Source organism: Helianthus annuus, chromosome 17 (genome assembly GCF_002127325.2).
Source record: "Helianthus annuus cultivar XRQ/B chromosome 17, HanXRQr2.0-SUNRISE, whole genome shotgun sequence".
Lineage (NCBI taxonomy): Eukaryota > Viridiplantae > Streptophyta > Magnoliopsida > Asterales > Asteraceae > Helianthus > Helianthus annuus.
In genome coordinates this window covers 187,952,999-187,970,175 of record NC_035449.2, presented here as the reverse complement: position 1 = coordinate 187,970,175, position 17,177 = coordinate 187,952,999, and the positions used below count along the sequence as shown (strand labels likewise).

General features: G+C 39.9%; 1 protein-coding gene across 1 annotated transcript; it reads right to left on the bottom strand.

Moving 5' to 3' along the window:
- Nucleotides 1-8,279: 8,279 nt before the first annotated feature.
- LOC110926506 (serine/threonine-protein kinase PBS1) lies at nucleotides 8,280-10,479 on the bottom strand. Its single transcript, XM_022170277.2, has 5 exons — nucleotides 10,195-10,479; nucleotides 9,732-9,940; nucleotides 9,452-9,641; nucleotides 8,943-9,334; nucleotides 8,280-8,844 (listed from the first exon to the last, which is right to left on the bottom strand). The coding sequence occupies exons 1-5, from the start codon at nucleotides 10,310-10,312 to the stop codon at nucleotides 8,440-8,442; spliced, it is 1,314 nt and encodes a 437-aa protein (XP_022025969.1). The 5' UTR covers nucleotides 10,313-10,479; the 3' UTR covers nucleotides 8,280-8,439.
- Nucleotides 10,480-17,177: the final 6,698 nt, after the last annotated feature.

The following is a 17,177-nucleotide window of genomic DNA, read 5'->3' as shown; positions in this document are numbered from 1 at the left end:
GTACGTCTTCATCTCTGACTTTTAGTTGATGGTAGCCTGACCTCAAGTCAATTTTTGAGAAATAACTTGCCCCTTGTAACTGATCGAACAAATCGTCGATCCTCGGCAAAGGATATCTATTCTTTATCGTGACCTTATTAAGCTCGCGATAATCGATGCACAGACGCATCGATCCGTCCTTCTTCTTGACAAACAGGACAGGTGCTCCCCCAGGGAGACGAACTAGGTTTGATGAAACCTTTAGCTAGCAGTTCATCCAGTTGTGTCCTTAACTCCTTCATCTCGGTTGGTGCTAACATGTAAGGTGCTCTAGTAACAGGTGCTGCTCCAGGGATGATATCAATTCTGAATTCCACATGCCTATCTGGTGGCAAACCAGGTAGATCTTCCGGGAAAACTTTTGGATATTCCAAAATGACGGGAATGTCTTCTATCTTTGGTTTTGGCTCATCAAAAATCACCTGTGCCATGTAGATGACACAACCCTTCTTTAGACATTTTGAAGCCTTGAGCATAGTCACTTGCTCAGGCAATCCATACTGGGTATCTCCCCGAATGGTAAGCGAGTCACCAGACGGAGTCTTTATCACCACTTGCTTTCTGTTGCAAACGATTTGGGCCTGGTTGTGAGATAACCAGTCCATACCCAATACTATGTCAAAACCGGCCAATTTAAAGGGAAGTAGAGATAGAGGAAAAAAGTGGTTCTTAATGGATATCACACATCCATCTAACACAGTGGAGACGGTTTCTATGGTGCCATCTGCTAGTTCTACCTCATAATTCACATTTAAGGTTTTGACAGGCATATTCAGCAATTTGCAAAATTTATGATCTACGAAAGACTTATCAGCGCCTGAATCAAAAAGTACTCTTGCAAAGACATCATTTACAAGGAATGTACCTGTGATCACGTTATCGTCTAGCACTACTTCTTTCGCATCTATCCTGAAGACTCTTGCGTTGGTCTTCTTGGCCTCTTCAGGCTTCTTGGCGTTTTTAGGGCAGTTGGTTCTAATGTGCCCCTTCTCATTACAACTGTAGCAAGTTGCATCCTTTATCTTTTTGCAATCCAAGGTCTTGTGGTCCTTGGACTTGCATATCCCGCAAGCGAATGACTTCGACTGAGTCTGCGAGTTCGATTCGAGTCTACATTTTCCAAAGTGATGTCTCTTGCAATTCTTGCACTTGGGCTTCTCACCAGATTGTTGCCCATCCTTCCTTGACTCGGACCCTCTCTTGTTGTCACCGTTTCCACGGTGCTTCTTGCTCGACCTACGTGAATTATCATCTTCACACTTTCTCTTCTCAGCCTCTTTGTTCCTCAGCGATCTTTGTCTGACCGCATCCAGAGTGAGGGACAAAGATATGTCAGCAACAGATCTAAAGGTCGCTGGCCGAGAGGCCTTTACGCTTGCCTTTATCTCGGGGGCTAAACCACCGATAAAACGAGCTATTCTCTTTGGTTCCGGGGTTACCAGATACGGAACCAACCGGAATATCATGTTGAAGCTCGTGAGGTAAGCTTGACAGTCAAGGTTCGTCATAACCAACGATAGGAAGTCGGACTCGATCTTTTCAACCTCATGTTGAGGGCAGTAATTTTCCTTGATGAGAGAAATGAATTCCTCCCATGTCATGCTGTACAAAACAGCCTTCCCCGAGGCCTGAACCAGAGATCTCCACCAAGCCAGGGCCTCGCCCTTGAAGGATTGTGAAACAAACTTCACCACATCTTTCTCTGCACAACCACTGATGTCCACCACGGTGTCCATCTCGTCTAACCAAGTCATGCAATCTACTGCGCCCTTCTCCCCAGTGAAATCTGGGGGTTTGCATGATACGAAATACTTGTAGGTGCAACCCCTGGCGCGAGATGCATCAGTAAACACTTTTTCTGGACGGACACTGTTCTCATTGGATGAGTGTTTATCATCGTCCTTTTTAGGCTTAGACGGTGGTTTGCTGTGAGATTTTGAGTGGGTTTTTGGCTTTGAGTGTGGTTTAGATATAGTTCTGCTCCGGGATTCAGTGTACTCTTCGTATTGTCGATCCAAGGCTGCCTTAACAGCACCGTCGACAAGAGCTTTTAATTCAGCGCCCGTCAAATGAACCTAGGCGTTATCGTATTCATCTTCTTTCGAATGACTATTCTCCTCATTTGGATCAGCCATTGTAACTTGAATCTGCTACAGAAGATAACGAAAAAGTTTTATTTAGGAGTTTATTATGGAATTGTCTTTTATGGCAATTCATTAATCATTGTAAACAGAGACCATATCCGGTTAATTTGTTACTCACTTTTATTTAGGATTTGAACATAACTTATCCTAATTACAAACAATATTGTTAGTGGCATAAAAGCCTAGTCACGAGGACGTTTTTATAATATTAGCCGGGATTACAGAGAATCAAGGCATGAAGGTTTGAACCGTAGTCCTTTTACCTTTTCCGATAGGGAGTCATAGACTACAACTGCCTTTTGTCTTATATGACAATAAGTATGGCCCGTAGGCGCTACATCACTAATGGATGTTTAATAAGTTTGGCCCGTAGGCACTACATCACTAATGGATGTTTAATAAGTTTGGCCCGTAGGCACTACATCACTAATGGATGTTTAATAAGTTTGGCCCATAGGCACTACATCGCTAATGGATGTTTAATAAATGATCATCTTCATTGATGATTTAACCCATGATTTATAAATCATTAATTTGGGCTTTGAAATCCTTAAAAGGATTCTTATATAAGAATGACGCGTGCGATTTTAACGAATCACATCTGCCAAGAACGTTAACATGTTTACAGAGGTTAACATAAAATCTGAATCTTTTAATCAGGTCTTACCATCTTGGTCGGGTCTTATAATGACACCTGGCTAGGTTTCACTCTTAAGATTCTTTATTTAGGCAGATTAATTTAAAAAGGAATGATTTTTGATTTATTTCATACATAATAACAAAAATGAAATTTTAACATAACATTCCATTAGTTATAATAACGATTACACACCGCCCTAAACGGGACTTTTAAATAAATAAATACCTACGCAGAGGCTTACAGAAAAGAAGTCCACGCAGAGACCAAATACAAGATAGATGTCCGCGCAGGGACTAAAAGATAAGTCCACGTAGGGACTAAAATACGATAAATGTCCACGCAGGGACTTGATTGCAATATAATAATACATAAAGAGACTAATGATCTCGTTTCTTCTTTCCTTTAAGTAGTTTGCTAGGCCCTTGAGGAATCCACGATTACTCTTACGTTCTTGTTCGAAGTCTCGTTCCACACGGTTTAGACGGTGGAGGATTTCTTCTTGCTCCGGTGGAGAAAAACGTGGCTGCTGCGACGGTTGCTGAACCAGAGGTCTAGGAGGTATTGGATACCCATGAGCTGAGTAATCTGGTCTCCAAGAGGTTCCATGGAGAGCATTGTAATTATCCGCTACCACGTATGGATCGGCATCATAGTTATAGTTGTAGTGCGTGTGAGTCGGCTGCTCAAACGGATTGTACGCGGTGGAACCGCCGTACGCTGGTATAGGGTTATCATAGCCGAAAGGTGGCGGAGGTGGTGCAACTGGTGCAGAATTCACCTCTGCAGGGTGACCAGAAGGTTCCCCTAATTGTGGTTCTTCAGGCACTGACGGAAAGTGACTCGCACTCGAGTGGCGAGGGGTGCTAAAATGGAATTCCCCTCCTCGGGTAGACATCCGCGCGCCTGATCTTCTACGCCTTGGCGGATCTGGAATTACTGGTTGAGCTGGTGGCGGTGGCGGTGGCGTAACTGCCACGAACCGCGAATCCTCAGAAGGATCCTGTTGCTGTTGTTGGTCATGAGGCGAGAAATGATGAGATTGTGTGAAGTACCAATTACATTGGTCAAACCTCGCCTGATAACTATCGGGACCTTGATAGGGTGTTCCATGAAAGGATGACCCATCAGAGATCTCGATTGGATGATTGGGAGTACCCCTTGCAGGCTCGACGGGATCTGTATCTTCATCCATATCTACCGCATTATCTTCGAAGGTCCGGCCTCGTGATCATTGTGAGTGATCGGCCCTTTGCCTCTTCCTCCTCTCCCTCTTCTAATCGCTGGTGGCATATTTCCTGCTTTCAAAACTTTAAATCACAATAAACAATAAAAAGACAAACTGGAATAACAATTCGAATTTGTCCTATGTTCTTGTCTAGACTCAAGTATGTGCAATTGTGTCATTGAGATTAAACACATAAGGATAGTGTTTAATTCACTCAATGTTGGCTCTGATACCAACCTGTCACACCCCGATTTCCACGTATCTCACCGGTGGGCCCGGTGGGGGATTACCGTGATGTAGTTGGCAACAATATAGTCAAACCACACAATATATGAATGCACAGCGGAAGCATAAAGATAATTATATTTCAACATTGTTTGTAATATCAAATGTATTACGAATAGTCGAAAAGTATCCACAGGGGATCAGATAAAATATAAGTATTGTTCAACAGACGTAGGCATCTTAAGCTTGCGAGACTCTTTATGATGCTAAGGAGAAATATCCAGCCAATTACGCATAGTACCTGCATTTAGTCTTTTTGGGAAAATACGTCAGTTTACACTGGTAAATACATTCAACCGACACTTTTGAAAAATGTTTATTAAAATTGATTTGAATGCACAAGGCACAAACTCTTTATAACTTGGGAGAATTATTTAAATTTATAATCTTGTTAACGGATTACATGTTCCTTATGCGTTCAGTAGCCCGGATCTTGTCCGGGTTAAAGATCAATAGACAAACCACATCAACTATTTATGCACTGAAGAGTGTACGCCTACACTCCGCGCTTAGGTCGTGGCCATTTCGTAAAATGATGCCAGGGATATTCGGGACATGGTCATTAACCCCCCAAAGGCTTTTAAGTAAAAGACTGTTTAAACGAGCTGATCAAATTTATTCAATTACCCACTCTACGGTGGAGAATTTGATGCCCGATCAAGCGGTATGCTATATACCGTAACCCAAGCCCGTATAACGGAAAATAAGTTAAAAGTATTTACCTTTGCAAGTATAAATCCTTAATCGAATAAATTGCAAATAGCTTTTACTGGTCTCCTATTCTGGAACGAAGGTTTAAAATAACCTATTAGAATCCTAACGGGTCTTTAATTTAGCCGTAGCTTAGACCGGTCAGTTTCAAGGATAATTACGGTTTAATCGCGTGAAAGGCGAAAACCGGGAATGGAATGTGATTTGGACCCAACAAGTTTGAAGACTTGTTTTATATGGGTATAATAACCACACTCTGGATTTTGGGGTCAAAACAATATGGTTTGACCCGTTTCGGCTAGTTTATGTAAACTAGCTACATAAGCCGAACCGTGCGCGCAAAAGGCGCAACGGGTAACCGTAAGAGTCCTACACTGGTTTCCTAAGTCAATATGCTTTAAAGAGGTTGTGGTATCAGTAGGATACCTTGCATAATGCCCGTAACGAGTTTAAATCCATTTTATGCCCCGTAGGGGTATTTCGGTCTTTTTAAAGATTATAAAAGAGGTTTCTGAGTTCTACAGGAAATCTGAGTTTCCCGAACAGTTTATAAAGTCCAAAATACTTTATTTATTATTTAAAGTCAATAGCAACTGGAATCGGGTCAAAAGACCTTGTAGAACTCAAGTTATGGCCGAAAAGAGTATATTCGGTATTTACCGAACCGTTGCCATAACCGCAGGTTATGAGCAGGTTAAAAATAATTAAAAATCTTTAAAAATCCCAAAATATTATTTTACATCAGTGTGTAAAAGGTTTGGTGTCGAAATCTGGGTTTAGATAGGCGTTATGCTAATTGCGCTATTTAATTACTAAAGTTTCCGTAATTTGCGCTATTTAGCATAACTCCTATTCTGGACCTCGGATTGACGTGAAATCTTAGGGACATGCGTAGAAATCAGTAACCAAGGTTATGGTCCTTTCACATGTCCGAAATTCTCGTTTTAAATTAAAAAGGGCGTTACGGTCAACTTTTAAGCATTTAACGGAAATGTGTAAAAGACTCGGACAAACAACGAACCAGTCACAGAGGGTTATACCATCATGTAACCTGGTCCTAAGAGAGTCCTAAGGCATATCTAATTCATACTTTAACGGGTCAGAACTGAAGTCAAAGCAAAAGTCAAAGTTTTGCGACTTTCGGCTCCGAACCGGGTCAAAACAGTAAATGGTCGGATCAAACAAGCTTAGACTTGTTAATATACTTATTATCATGTTTTATGAGTGTTTAAACAGGTTACACACCATCTACATTACTGGTTATGCATGAAATCGCAAAATAGCATTTCTGTTGACTTTTTCTAAGCACGTTTGACTCGACATTCGGACTAGTTAGAGTGGGAATTAGAGGGTGCCCTTTTAGGGGTTTAAAGCCCACATGATTACCAACATATAACTACCTTTGATTCGACAAACCACTGGACCATTTGTGATTTATCGTAAAGTCAATCGTTAATTACGACGGATTGACTTTTAAGCTAAACTATGCAAAAACTAAGCCATAAAAGGGTTGGCATACTTATAGAAGTTAGGTGCACGACTAGGGATGTTAGGAGAATGCTTGAGAGCTCCAGAGATGAACTAGAAGGCAGGTTTGAGGTGTGTTTCACATTGGTGCAATGCCTTGCCTTTTATAGTGAATTATGGTGCACAAGATCATTACAACTCACTCTAGGATTGCTCATGGATAATTAGCAGGTGTCCCTGGGTGCTAGGGGACATGTAGAGGGCGCCCATGCTTCAATTAATGCATCAATGATCGTTTACAAGCTCAAACATTGAATCTGTCCAAACTTTCTGCATCTGGGACCTTCACGCGGCCCGCTTTAGGATTCAAGCAACTCAGACGCGGGCCGCCTGAATCCATAAGTCAGTAAACGAATCTTCAACTGGCGCGCAGCCCGCATTAGCTCACCCGTTTCCTTAACGCGGCCCGCCTGAGGGTTGATTTCCAAGATTTCCAAATCTTTTGTAATCATTAACCTGACCTTTCGGTTTCGAAGGGGTAACTTTGCGATTTGGCCCTCGATTATTTACAATTAAGGGCCTCGTGACTTTTACCCGCATTGTTAAGTCCCCGGTTAGTTTAATTACTATCCGAAAAGCCTTAACTTTTATTGTTGACGCTTTTAACCCCTCGCATACGAATTTGATCATAACTTTCTCGTTTTAAAACGGAACTTCGCGGAATTTATATCGTATATTCTAGTGAGCGTATTTTACTGTTACAAAGCCTCGGATTCGTCAAAGGGTTACTCAGAGGTATCAATTAACCCCTGTAGCTTGTAATCTCTCACTTTCTCCCGCGTTTCGCTTCGTACGATCCATGATTTATTCGTTTGAAGGTACGAGCATCATCTAGGGCTACTATACAGTATATTTACCCCTCGTTGACATTTTTAACCCTCGAATTTACATACTTTCAAGGTTTGTCAACTTTAGTCCTTTATTTAGTATTTCATACCACGTGTAAACTCATGACACGTGTCAACACATCATTGGACACAAAAATTTCGAGGTGTTACAACCGGTTCGGTAAATTAGGTACCGGTACCGGTTCAGTACCGGTACCCGGTACCATTTGCTCATCCCTATCTGGAAATTCAGATGAGGAGATGGGAAGAACCTTTTGAAGATTCACAGACGAGTGTCACACAGCTTTCCTCAATTCTCCAATTTTCTACAAAACAAATTTATTTTGATTTAAATTAAACTTTAAAACATTAGTATATTAAAAAATTAATATATATATATATACACACACATTATAAATGTGTACATTATAAATGTGTGTGTATTGTTGGTGTATTTGTGTGTATATATATGTAGTATGTCTGTATAATTTTTGGCCCGATGAAAGGTAAGAAGTCACTGGTATTCGGTGAGACTTTTTTTTCTGCATTCGGGGGGTGGTTTGCGCGGACAGGGCCGGGTCTCACCAAGCCCTCCCTGGCTCCCACTCCGACCCCATATATCGTGCAAGGGTGCCCCTGGACTGGGTCTTGTGGCTTAGGTCCTTTGGGTTCGTAACTAGATGAGTGAGAAATACCAATTATTTTGGCTCAACTTCCTAAGAGCATTCACAATCCTTCCATGATATTACGTGAGAGAGGTTTTTATATTATAAAAAAACAACTTTGTAAGTTGAGAAGAGAGAAAATGTTACTGATAATTTGTTAAGAGTTAGAAGGAGATGGGCTACTCAATCATCGAATGTGACCGACCACAAAGGAAGAAAATCAATCAAGCCGACCTTTAAGTTGTGTTTGATCTCCTCTTTTCCCATAAGAAATATACATACAATATTACTGCAGAAAAATTGGTTTGGACTTTGTCAACAACCCAACCCACCCTTTGAATCATCATCTGAACAATGTATGTAAAACAAACATCTACTACCCACTCTGTCTTCTTTTTTCAACCCACATTTTTGCTTCTGCAACAGCCCTTTCTCTCTCAAGCATCTTTACAGTTTCTTTGGGAGAATCCGATCCTTCCAAATCCCATCTGCTGCAACCCCCTTCATCGTTTTTTGAAGACCTTGCGGTTTTAGGTCTCTCTTTGCTGCTGCTGCTGATGATGTTATGAGCTGGAGCTGTGGTCGGATCGTACCCCTGGTTTGCAAGATAAGATAGCGCAGTTACCACGTCCGCAATCAAAGGCCGCGCTGCAGCCTGTTCTTGAATACACATGGATGCCACTGCTAGCGCCTGGTACAGCCCCCGCATTGGGTACCGACCTTCTAACCGTGGGTCCACCAACGATGTGAATTTCCTTCTGTCGTTGAACAAAGGTCGTGCCTGCAATCGCATAATTCATTATTCTGTTCAATACTCATGCCTCAAAACATACATAAATAGTTAATTTAATTTAATTTAATTTAATTTAATTTAATTACCCATGTCACCAGGTTCTGCTGTCCATGTGGTTGAGTGCTATCTATGGCTTTTCTACCGGTAATAAGCTCTAAAAAGACGACACCAAAGCTGTACACATCGGATTTGACCGTTAACTGACCAGTCATGGCATACTCAGGAGCACAGTAACCGTATGTACCCATCACCCGTGTGGAAACATGAGACTTGTCTCCAGTAGGGCCCAGTTTCGCGAGCCCGAAGTCGGACAGCTTTGGTTGAAATCCCTCATCCAGCAAAATGTTTGATGATTTGAAGTCCCTATAAATAACTGGTGGGTTAGCTTTATCATGAAGAAACTCCAACCCCTTGGCTGCACCAGCCGCTATCTTCATTCTTGTGTTCCAATCTAATGGTTCTCTGTCAGGCGGAACATCTACAAACAATGTATAAGTGTGTTAATTGGTTCATAATTGAACCGGGAAAAACCATAAAATTGTTTTATATATGGTTTTTAAGTGTTGACGACAAAAAGACCGAAGAATAATGTTACCATGAAGGTGATCTTCCAAGGAACCCAAGGCCATAAACTCATAGACAAGAAGTCGTTGGTCACCGTCAGCGCAGTAGCCAATCAAATTGACCAAGTTTGGATGATGTAAAAGGCTGAGCATAAGAACTTCAACAAGAAACTCACGGTTACCTTGGAGTCCATTTCTATCCAGCTGTTTAACAGCTACAACCTATACGTGCATACATACATATCAAAATTTTACTACACTTTTTTAAAATTTAAATCAATCATCCCCAAAGGATAAACGGAGGGAGTTTACTTGACCACTACTCTGAAGACGTCCTCTATATACACAACCAAAACCACCCTCCCCTAAGAAGCAATCAGGCCGAAAATTATTGGTGGCGGCTGCAAGCTCGCGGAATGTGAAGGTTTGTGCGGCGATTTGAGCATCCGGCGGCCCTGATGACTCCCTCCTTAGGCTAGCAGCATTATTAACATTGTTTCTAGTTTTCATCCTATCAACCCCTGCCACCAGATCATCAATCAAGTGCTTATGAATTATTACATCTATATATATATATATATATATATATATATATATATATATATATATATAAAACAAACAAACAAATCAATGAATTGAATTATAAGAAAGAAAGAAAGTTCATGGATGGATGGGTGAATCTCAGATTCAAAATTCAGATAATAAAAAAAGGGAAATTGTATAAAGATAGCAGATCAGATCAGATCAAGTGAAGTGAAAAGGGAAGTAGAATTACCGGAAGATAATCTGGAAATATTGGAAGGGGCGGATGGGTGGACTTCATGGCCGACTTTTTGGTGATTGAAGTTGTTGTTGTCCTCTTGACTGGATTCAAAGCAAGGAAAACAACCCATTACTGTAATCTAGATGAAACCGTTAAGTTGGATATGGATAAATGATGCCGACGATGAAGAAGGTAAGGTGGGGACAAACAGATAAAAGATCTGTTTTGAAAGAACGAAAGAAAGAAAGCGTGTGGGTGTTACAAACAAAGCCGGCTGGCTTTCTCAGTCTTCCTCCTGTCCTTTTTTCTTTTATTTTTATTTAACAAAGCTTAAATAGTAAATACTATCTTATTTATTCTAGATTACCCTACATCCAACTTCTTTTTATCCCCAAATCAATTGGGATTGGGTTCTCTTAGTTTGGGATGTGTGGAAAAAAATAAGTTAAAGTTGAGAATGTTGTTGTATAAATCAAAAGTTAGGAGTGTTATCAGCCAGATGATAAAAGTTATATTTATTTAAATCTAATATCCTAAAATCAAAATATGTTTAAGGTTCTACTTCACATTTACTTTTTTTTTAATATTATAAACTGATTTCGTTTACCATTTTTGTTATTCTAATAATATAGTACATTGCATTATCAATTTCAAATATATCATCGTGACGTGTCTATAACCTTCTACGTTTCGATTAAGGTTTCGTTCAAATTCGAAAGAATTAATTATAATTGATTTTTTTGTTCGTTGCCGTGACCGATACCGTTCAAACAACTTCGGTAGTAATACCAATATTCGTTTTATGGTTTCCGATGTAAATTTTGTTGAAAACGAAGTTTTATTCACAATAGAGCATTTTTTTATATCATAAGCTACAACGAGTGTCAGCACTGTACCGGTGCCATGACGAACCAAACTGATATCATCCCAAGAATGTCGGTACCATGTCGATTTTGACTGAACATTAGTAGCCGCATTGGTAGTATCGAAACCGTTACTCATATTCGATGTTATGGTTTCCGGTCGATGTAAAACACATGTCGGTATCCTTTCGAGCATGTATTGACTTTATTTTTTAGGTCTTATCTTTCGATTGTTATATCGAATACCAGTATCATACCAATACGGTAATGAACATAATAAATGCCAACCGGATACCTATCGCAATAGTTATCAATTAATTATTGTTGCAGTCACGATCTAAAATTTCTCTAGTTAATAAGTTTTTAGATATGTTATCGTTTATTAATCAAAAAGATAAGAAGTTTGGGGCTTTGCTTTTGTAATATAAATGCAACTACAAACCAATGTTTTAAAAACTGGTAAATACCGACCGGTTATACTGGTATTATCGTTTTTAGATGTAAATCCGGTACGAAATACCCCGGTAAATAAGTGAAACGGCATAAGGTTTGTACCAGCGGTAAAATCCGGTATACCGGTTTGAAACGTAATACCGGTACCGGCCCAGGGTTATTTTAGTTTGGGTTGTTACTTATTTTTATTAAATATTTTACTTATCTTACGTAATTTTTATATATTATGATTATTCGTAACTAAAAGTTATTATTTAATATTGTATGAAACGAAAATAGTTATCCTCTAGTTGATGAGGATGGCGATAATAGTGAATTTCATCTTTTATGTGATCATGAACTTTATGTATTCAACACTCAAATAGCTTAAACATATCATACACTTTCATTTAAAAGAGCTTGTTGGAAAATTGAATGATTTTCGATTGTCTTTTGGATAATTTTTTATTATGGATTTACTTTATCATCTTTTAGTATGTAATCATGCATTTTTGGATTAACTTTTGAGTTGATGTTGTAATTTATGAAATTATAGAGTTATGTAGTTAACCCGGTTGAACCGCTCGGTATAACCTGGTTTAACCGGTTGAACCATTTTTAGCCTAATCTGGTTTGATTTAAAAACCGGTTTTTAAAACATTGCTACAAACTCGTCCCATACAAGTCTCTTATCTCTTTACCATAATCATAGAGTTGGGGTCTGTTTGGTATGACGTAATGGAATAGACGGGTGAATGGAATGTACGAGGTAATGGAATGGACGATGTAATGGAATGGATCATTACCATTCCATGCCTTGTTTGGTTACCATGTGAGAATGAAATAAATCATTACTTTGTGTTGTTTGGTAGGAAAGAATAGACGAAGGAATAAAATCGGTGATGAGTGGCGGTAGTCGGTGGTGGTGGGTTGTGATAGGTGGCAATGATAGCGATGGTCGGACGTGGTGGCAGTGGGTGGTGGCGGGGGGCAGAGGTAGGTGGTGGCGACGACAATGGTGGTGGGTGACGGGGACGGTGGTGGGTGACGGGGACGGCGACGGTGGTGGTCGGTGGTGGAGGTGGGGGCGGCTGACGGCGAAGGCAGGGTGGGTGGCAGTTGTGGCGCGGTGGTGTCGGGGGTGGTGGGTGGTGGCGAGTGATGGCAGGGGCGGAGGTGTGGATGGTGGGTGACGGTTGGTAGCAGCGGAGGTGGGTGATGACTGGGGTGGAGGTGGGTGGTGGCGGGAGACAACTGGGGTGGAGGTGGGTGGTGGTGGTGGTGGTGGCGGCGGAAGTGGGTGACGGCGGCGACGGTAGTCACGGCGGCAGCTATGACAGTAGTGGTGTCGGCCGTGAGTGAGTTATTAAAACCAATAATAATAATAATAATAATAATAATAATAATAATAATAATAATAATAATAATAATAATAATAATAATAATAATAATAATAATAATAATAATAATAATAATAATAATACTATATATTTCCATTCCTTGGAGGAATGAAAAAAAAAACACCACCTTACCAAGGAATGAAAATTATTAAATTTGGAAGGTTTACATTCCTTGTGGAATGCTCCATTCCATTACCACTTGACAACCAAACATGTTTCTTTTCATTCCAATAGAATGGATCATTCCATTCCGCCTTCTATTCCTTCATACCAAACGCTACCTTGTAGATTTGACAAACCAAGGAATTCGGGAGATGCTTTCTATAATCGAGTTGAATATATGGGGCCCAAGTCAGTAACGGTGAGGGATCCACCCCCATTGGCCCAAGCCCACAAAATTACACAAGAGTCAAGATGCGAGGCCCAATACACACCTTACAAAACAATGAGGTTGAAGTCCAACCGATGAACACATGAATTATAATTACAGAAACATTCTATGTTGGGAGTGCCAATGGATGTTACTTGTTGTTAATTGCACTAGAATCATAATACAAAAATAAATTCTACTATATCGTCCAATTATGTATATGAACTAGATCCGTAAATATTGTTCAAATTCTTATTACCCTTTCCTCACCAACTTCATACCTAATCATCTTAACTTAACTTGAAATGGTACATATACATTTTCAAAAACATGTACCAGTTCTTAAACATGAGTATGAGTAAGTGAGTAACATACTAACATAGGAGGTAAGAATAATAACAATTATAATAAAACATCCTTCAACTTTTGATGTATTCAAGTAATGAGTTGTTAAAGTGAAATGATTCAGAATACAAGAGTATACGTAACAAAAAATAGGTAGAGTACGTAGGAAGTAAATTACAACTCAGGATACTAGGATTCTAATAATCTAGTTTAGTTTATATTTAGAAGTGAGTGAAGGAAATAAACTAGGGTAGCGTTTGGTATGCCGGAATGAGAGGTGGAATGGAATGGACCATTAAGAGGGAATGAAGAAAAGAGTGTTTGGTTGGTCGATGGAATGAAATCGCATATTCCAAAATGCATTCCATTCCCTCAAAATCATTCCATCCCTCCCCCCTGTTTTTTTTCCATTTCATTCCCTCTTCAACCATTATTAACAACACCACAACTTACTACCGTTGCCACCACCCACCACCAGTGTCAACCGTCGTCGTCACCTACCTTCGCCGCCACCTGCCACGGTCGTCACCCGCCACCGTCGTTGTCTCCACCCACCTCCATCCCCATCACCACCGTCGCCGCAATCCACCATTGCCGTTGCCACCTCTGATCACCGACACAACCCACCTTCGATCATCGCCACCGCTACTACCTCTGACCACCGCCACCACCCACCTTCGCCGTCACCCACCACCACCACCGCTGTCACCACCCGTCGCCGTCTCCACCCACCACCACCGCTGCCGCTACAACTGCCACCTATCACCACCCACCATCGCCGCCCATCATTGACCACCGCCATCCGATTTTATTCCTTCGTCTTTTCTCGCATACCAAACAACAAAAAGTAATGGTTCATTCCATTCTCACATGGTAACCAAACAAGACATTTAATGGTAATGATTAATTCCATTACCTCATCCATTCCATTACCTCGTCCATTACATTCCCTCGTCCATTCCATTCCCTCGTCCATTCCATTACCCCATACCAAACAGACCCTATGTGATGATAAGGTGACTTTTCTCTTAGAATGGCAGGGCCAACGTCAAGTTTGGCTATTCTTGACCTCGATTAATATTAAGTTCGGTTCGTTTACACTAATATAGCCCGAGCTTGGCTCATTTTGAACTCTATATCCAAAGCTCAAATTGGGCTTGTGAAATTTTTTTATGCTCGACCTCGTTTGGGCAAGGATTGCTTATTATTTATTTATTATTTGATTATTGTATTTATATTAATTGTATATAATGTTATACACATTTATTATATTAAATAAAATTATTATATTTATATTATTAGATAAGTGATAAGCTTGTTTGGGCTTGCGAATCTAGCCGAGTTCGATTTGTGAAGCACAATCATTTATTTGTAAAAGAAGTTATATTTTTAATAGACGTGATTTCTTCCAATGTATCTCATGGATTTCTTGCCTCACTCTTTTCCGTTTGACTAGCTTATTTCCATAGATAGTTAATCAATCCATAAGACTAGTGGGTGTGGGCTTGGCCAAGGGGCGTTGTTGGCCCTTTAACGCCGGGCACACCACCCCGGGTTGACGTTTTGGTGGGAGTTGTCTGCTTGGCGTGGCAATAGTGTTTAGCGTGGGGCGCTGGCCTGGGGTGACGTGTCTGGCAATGGTTGGCTGGGTGACCACATGGCACCCCAACGCCGGCCTGGCCACGCCCCTTCCACACTCCACTTTTTTGAGTGTGGACTGGTGAAGCCCCACACACCCAAGCCCCTCCACAGCCCATAGTCTGATAATATTGAAAAAAATTGAGACGAACCATATACCATAATAACATATATTTATTATGGTATCAAAGCAAGTTCATACACAAAAAAAACGCCATAGTTGGCTACGAAGGAAACAAGAACGATGAAAGAATCAACAATGGTACTATCGACCACAACTCTCCTTACTACATCCATGCCTTGGATTACCCTAGGCAAATGCGCATCAACAATGTGCTCACAGATGCAATCTACATCAATTGGTCACAAGAAATGTTAAATTTATTGTTTTTCAAGAACAAGGTGGGTTTCATCAACGGATTCATCAAGAAGTCGGCACCCAAGTCCAGATACTACTTGGGCTGGATGAGGTGTGATGCAATGATAAAAGAGGTGGCTAAATACAACCATTGACAAAGAGATTAATGGCCCAAGACGCACTCTTGATTAATCACAGTCTCTTATTTATCAAACACACACACAATAACATTGCTGCAAATCAAACAGTTTTGCAGCCTTGTTCTAAATACGCAAAGATGGACACTAATAATCTGTTTTATTGTCTTGATAAAGATTAAATGTACAAATATAATCCTATATATACATAAAAATATGACAGTTAACAAGGCAGTTCTTGGTGGGTAATCAATTGTCATTTAGAGGGAAAATTATTGTATTTTAACTGCAGGGGTAAAACTGTCAATATGACAACATTGGTCCCTGCAACCTTAATCCAATAACTGGCATGTTTTACATAATTGAAGTATAACCTAAACATAAAATAACATATGAACATGATAGTTTATGGTTGATAATTATTCTCGGGAGTTAACTGTCATTTAAAGTTAAATAACAGTTTTTCCTCTACAGGGACAGAACTGTCATTTTGACAGTTTGCCGATATACAGCCCAAACCAACCAATAATATGTTGCACGATTCATAATTTATACATTATAGCTAATATACCTAACTTAACTTAACCTACATATATCCGGAGTACATAACAAATACATAAGCATAATAAGAATGTTCATAAGTAGTTTAAATTGAAGTTTGATTTATAAATCCAATATCCTCCTTTAAATTAAAGTTCAATTTGAATAAGGAAGGGTATTGTAAGCCTCCATTAGTGCTTGTTCCACAGCAATGAAGTCATATCTTTTCCGTTTGAAGAGCTTCTTAGCCGCATTCCAATCACCACTCATAAAGAGGGCATAATCCTCCATAGTAGTTCCAACTTCTTCAATGTTTTCACCAAGTTTTGTTGCACTCCTTGCTCTTCCAATCTGATCTTCATCCTTGTTTCCAAGTTCTTGTTTCAACTCTGCATTCCTTAATACACATTTAACCTTGTAAATCCATTCCATTACATCAAGGTACATAGCATACATAATCCTAATATCATCATTCTCTTCATATGCTAAGCCAAGATCTTTTGCTACGACAGTCCCCAAGTTATAATTAGTCACATTCTTGTGTCAACCTTGCTTCTTAATGATCATATAAAGATCAAATAATTCAATCACCAATCCTTTCTCAGTTTTGGCGGCAAAGGACGGTTCGGTACACGAAGATAATGGTTTAAAAACCAATCAACCATTTTTGTAATGGTTCTTTAATCTCGTTCCTACAATGCCCCACATCATTCATTTCTCCTATAATATCGAGTAATCTCATACAATCTCCCCAGTTGTCATATTTTAGTGTTTTTAACTCATTTTGTAACTACACAAGTTTCTCATCTACATTTATCGACAATTCTTCAAATATTGACTTCAAATAATCTTCCTTGAATTCAATATGTTCCTTATCGTCTCCTAGGATTTCTGAAAAACCTTATATCTTAG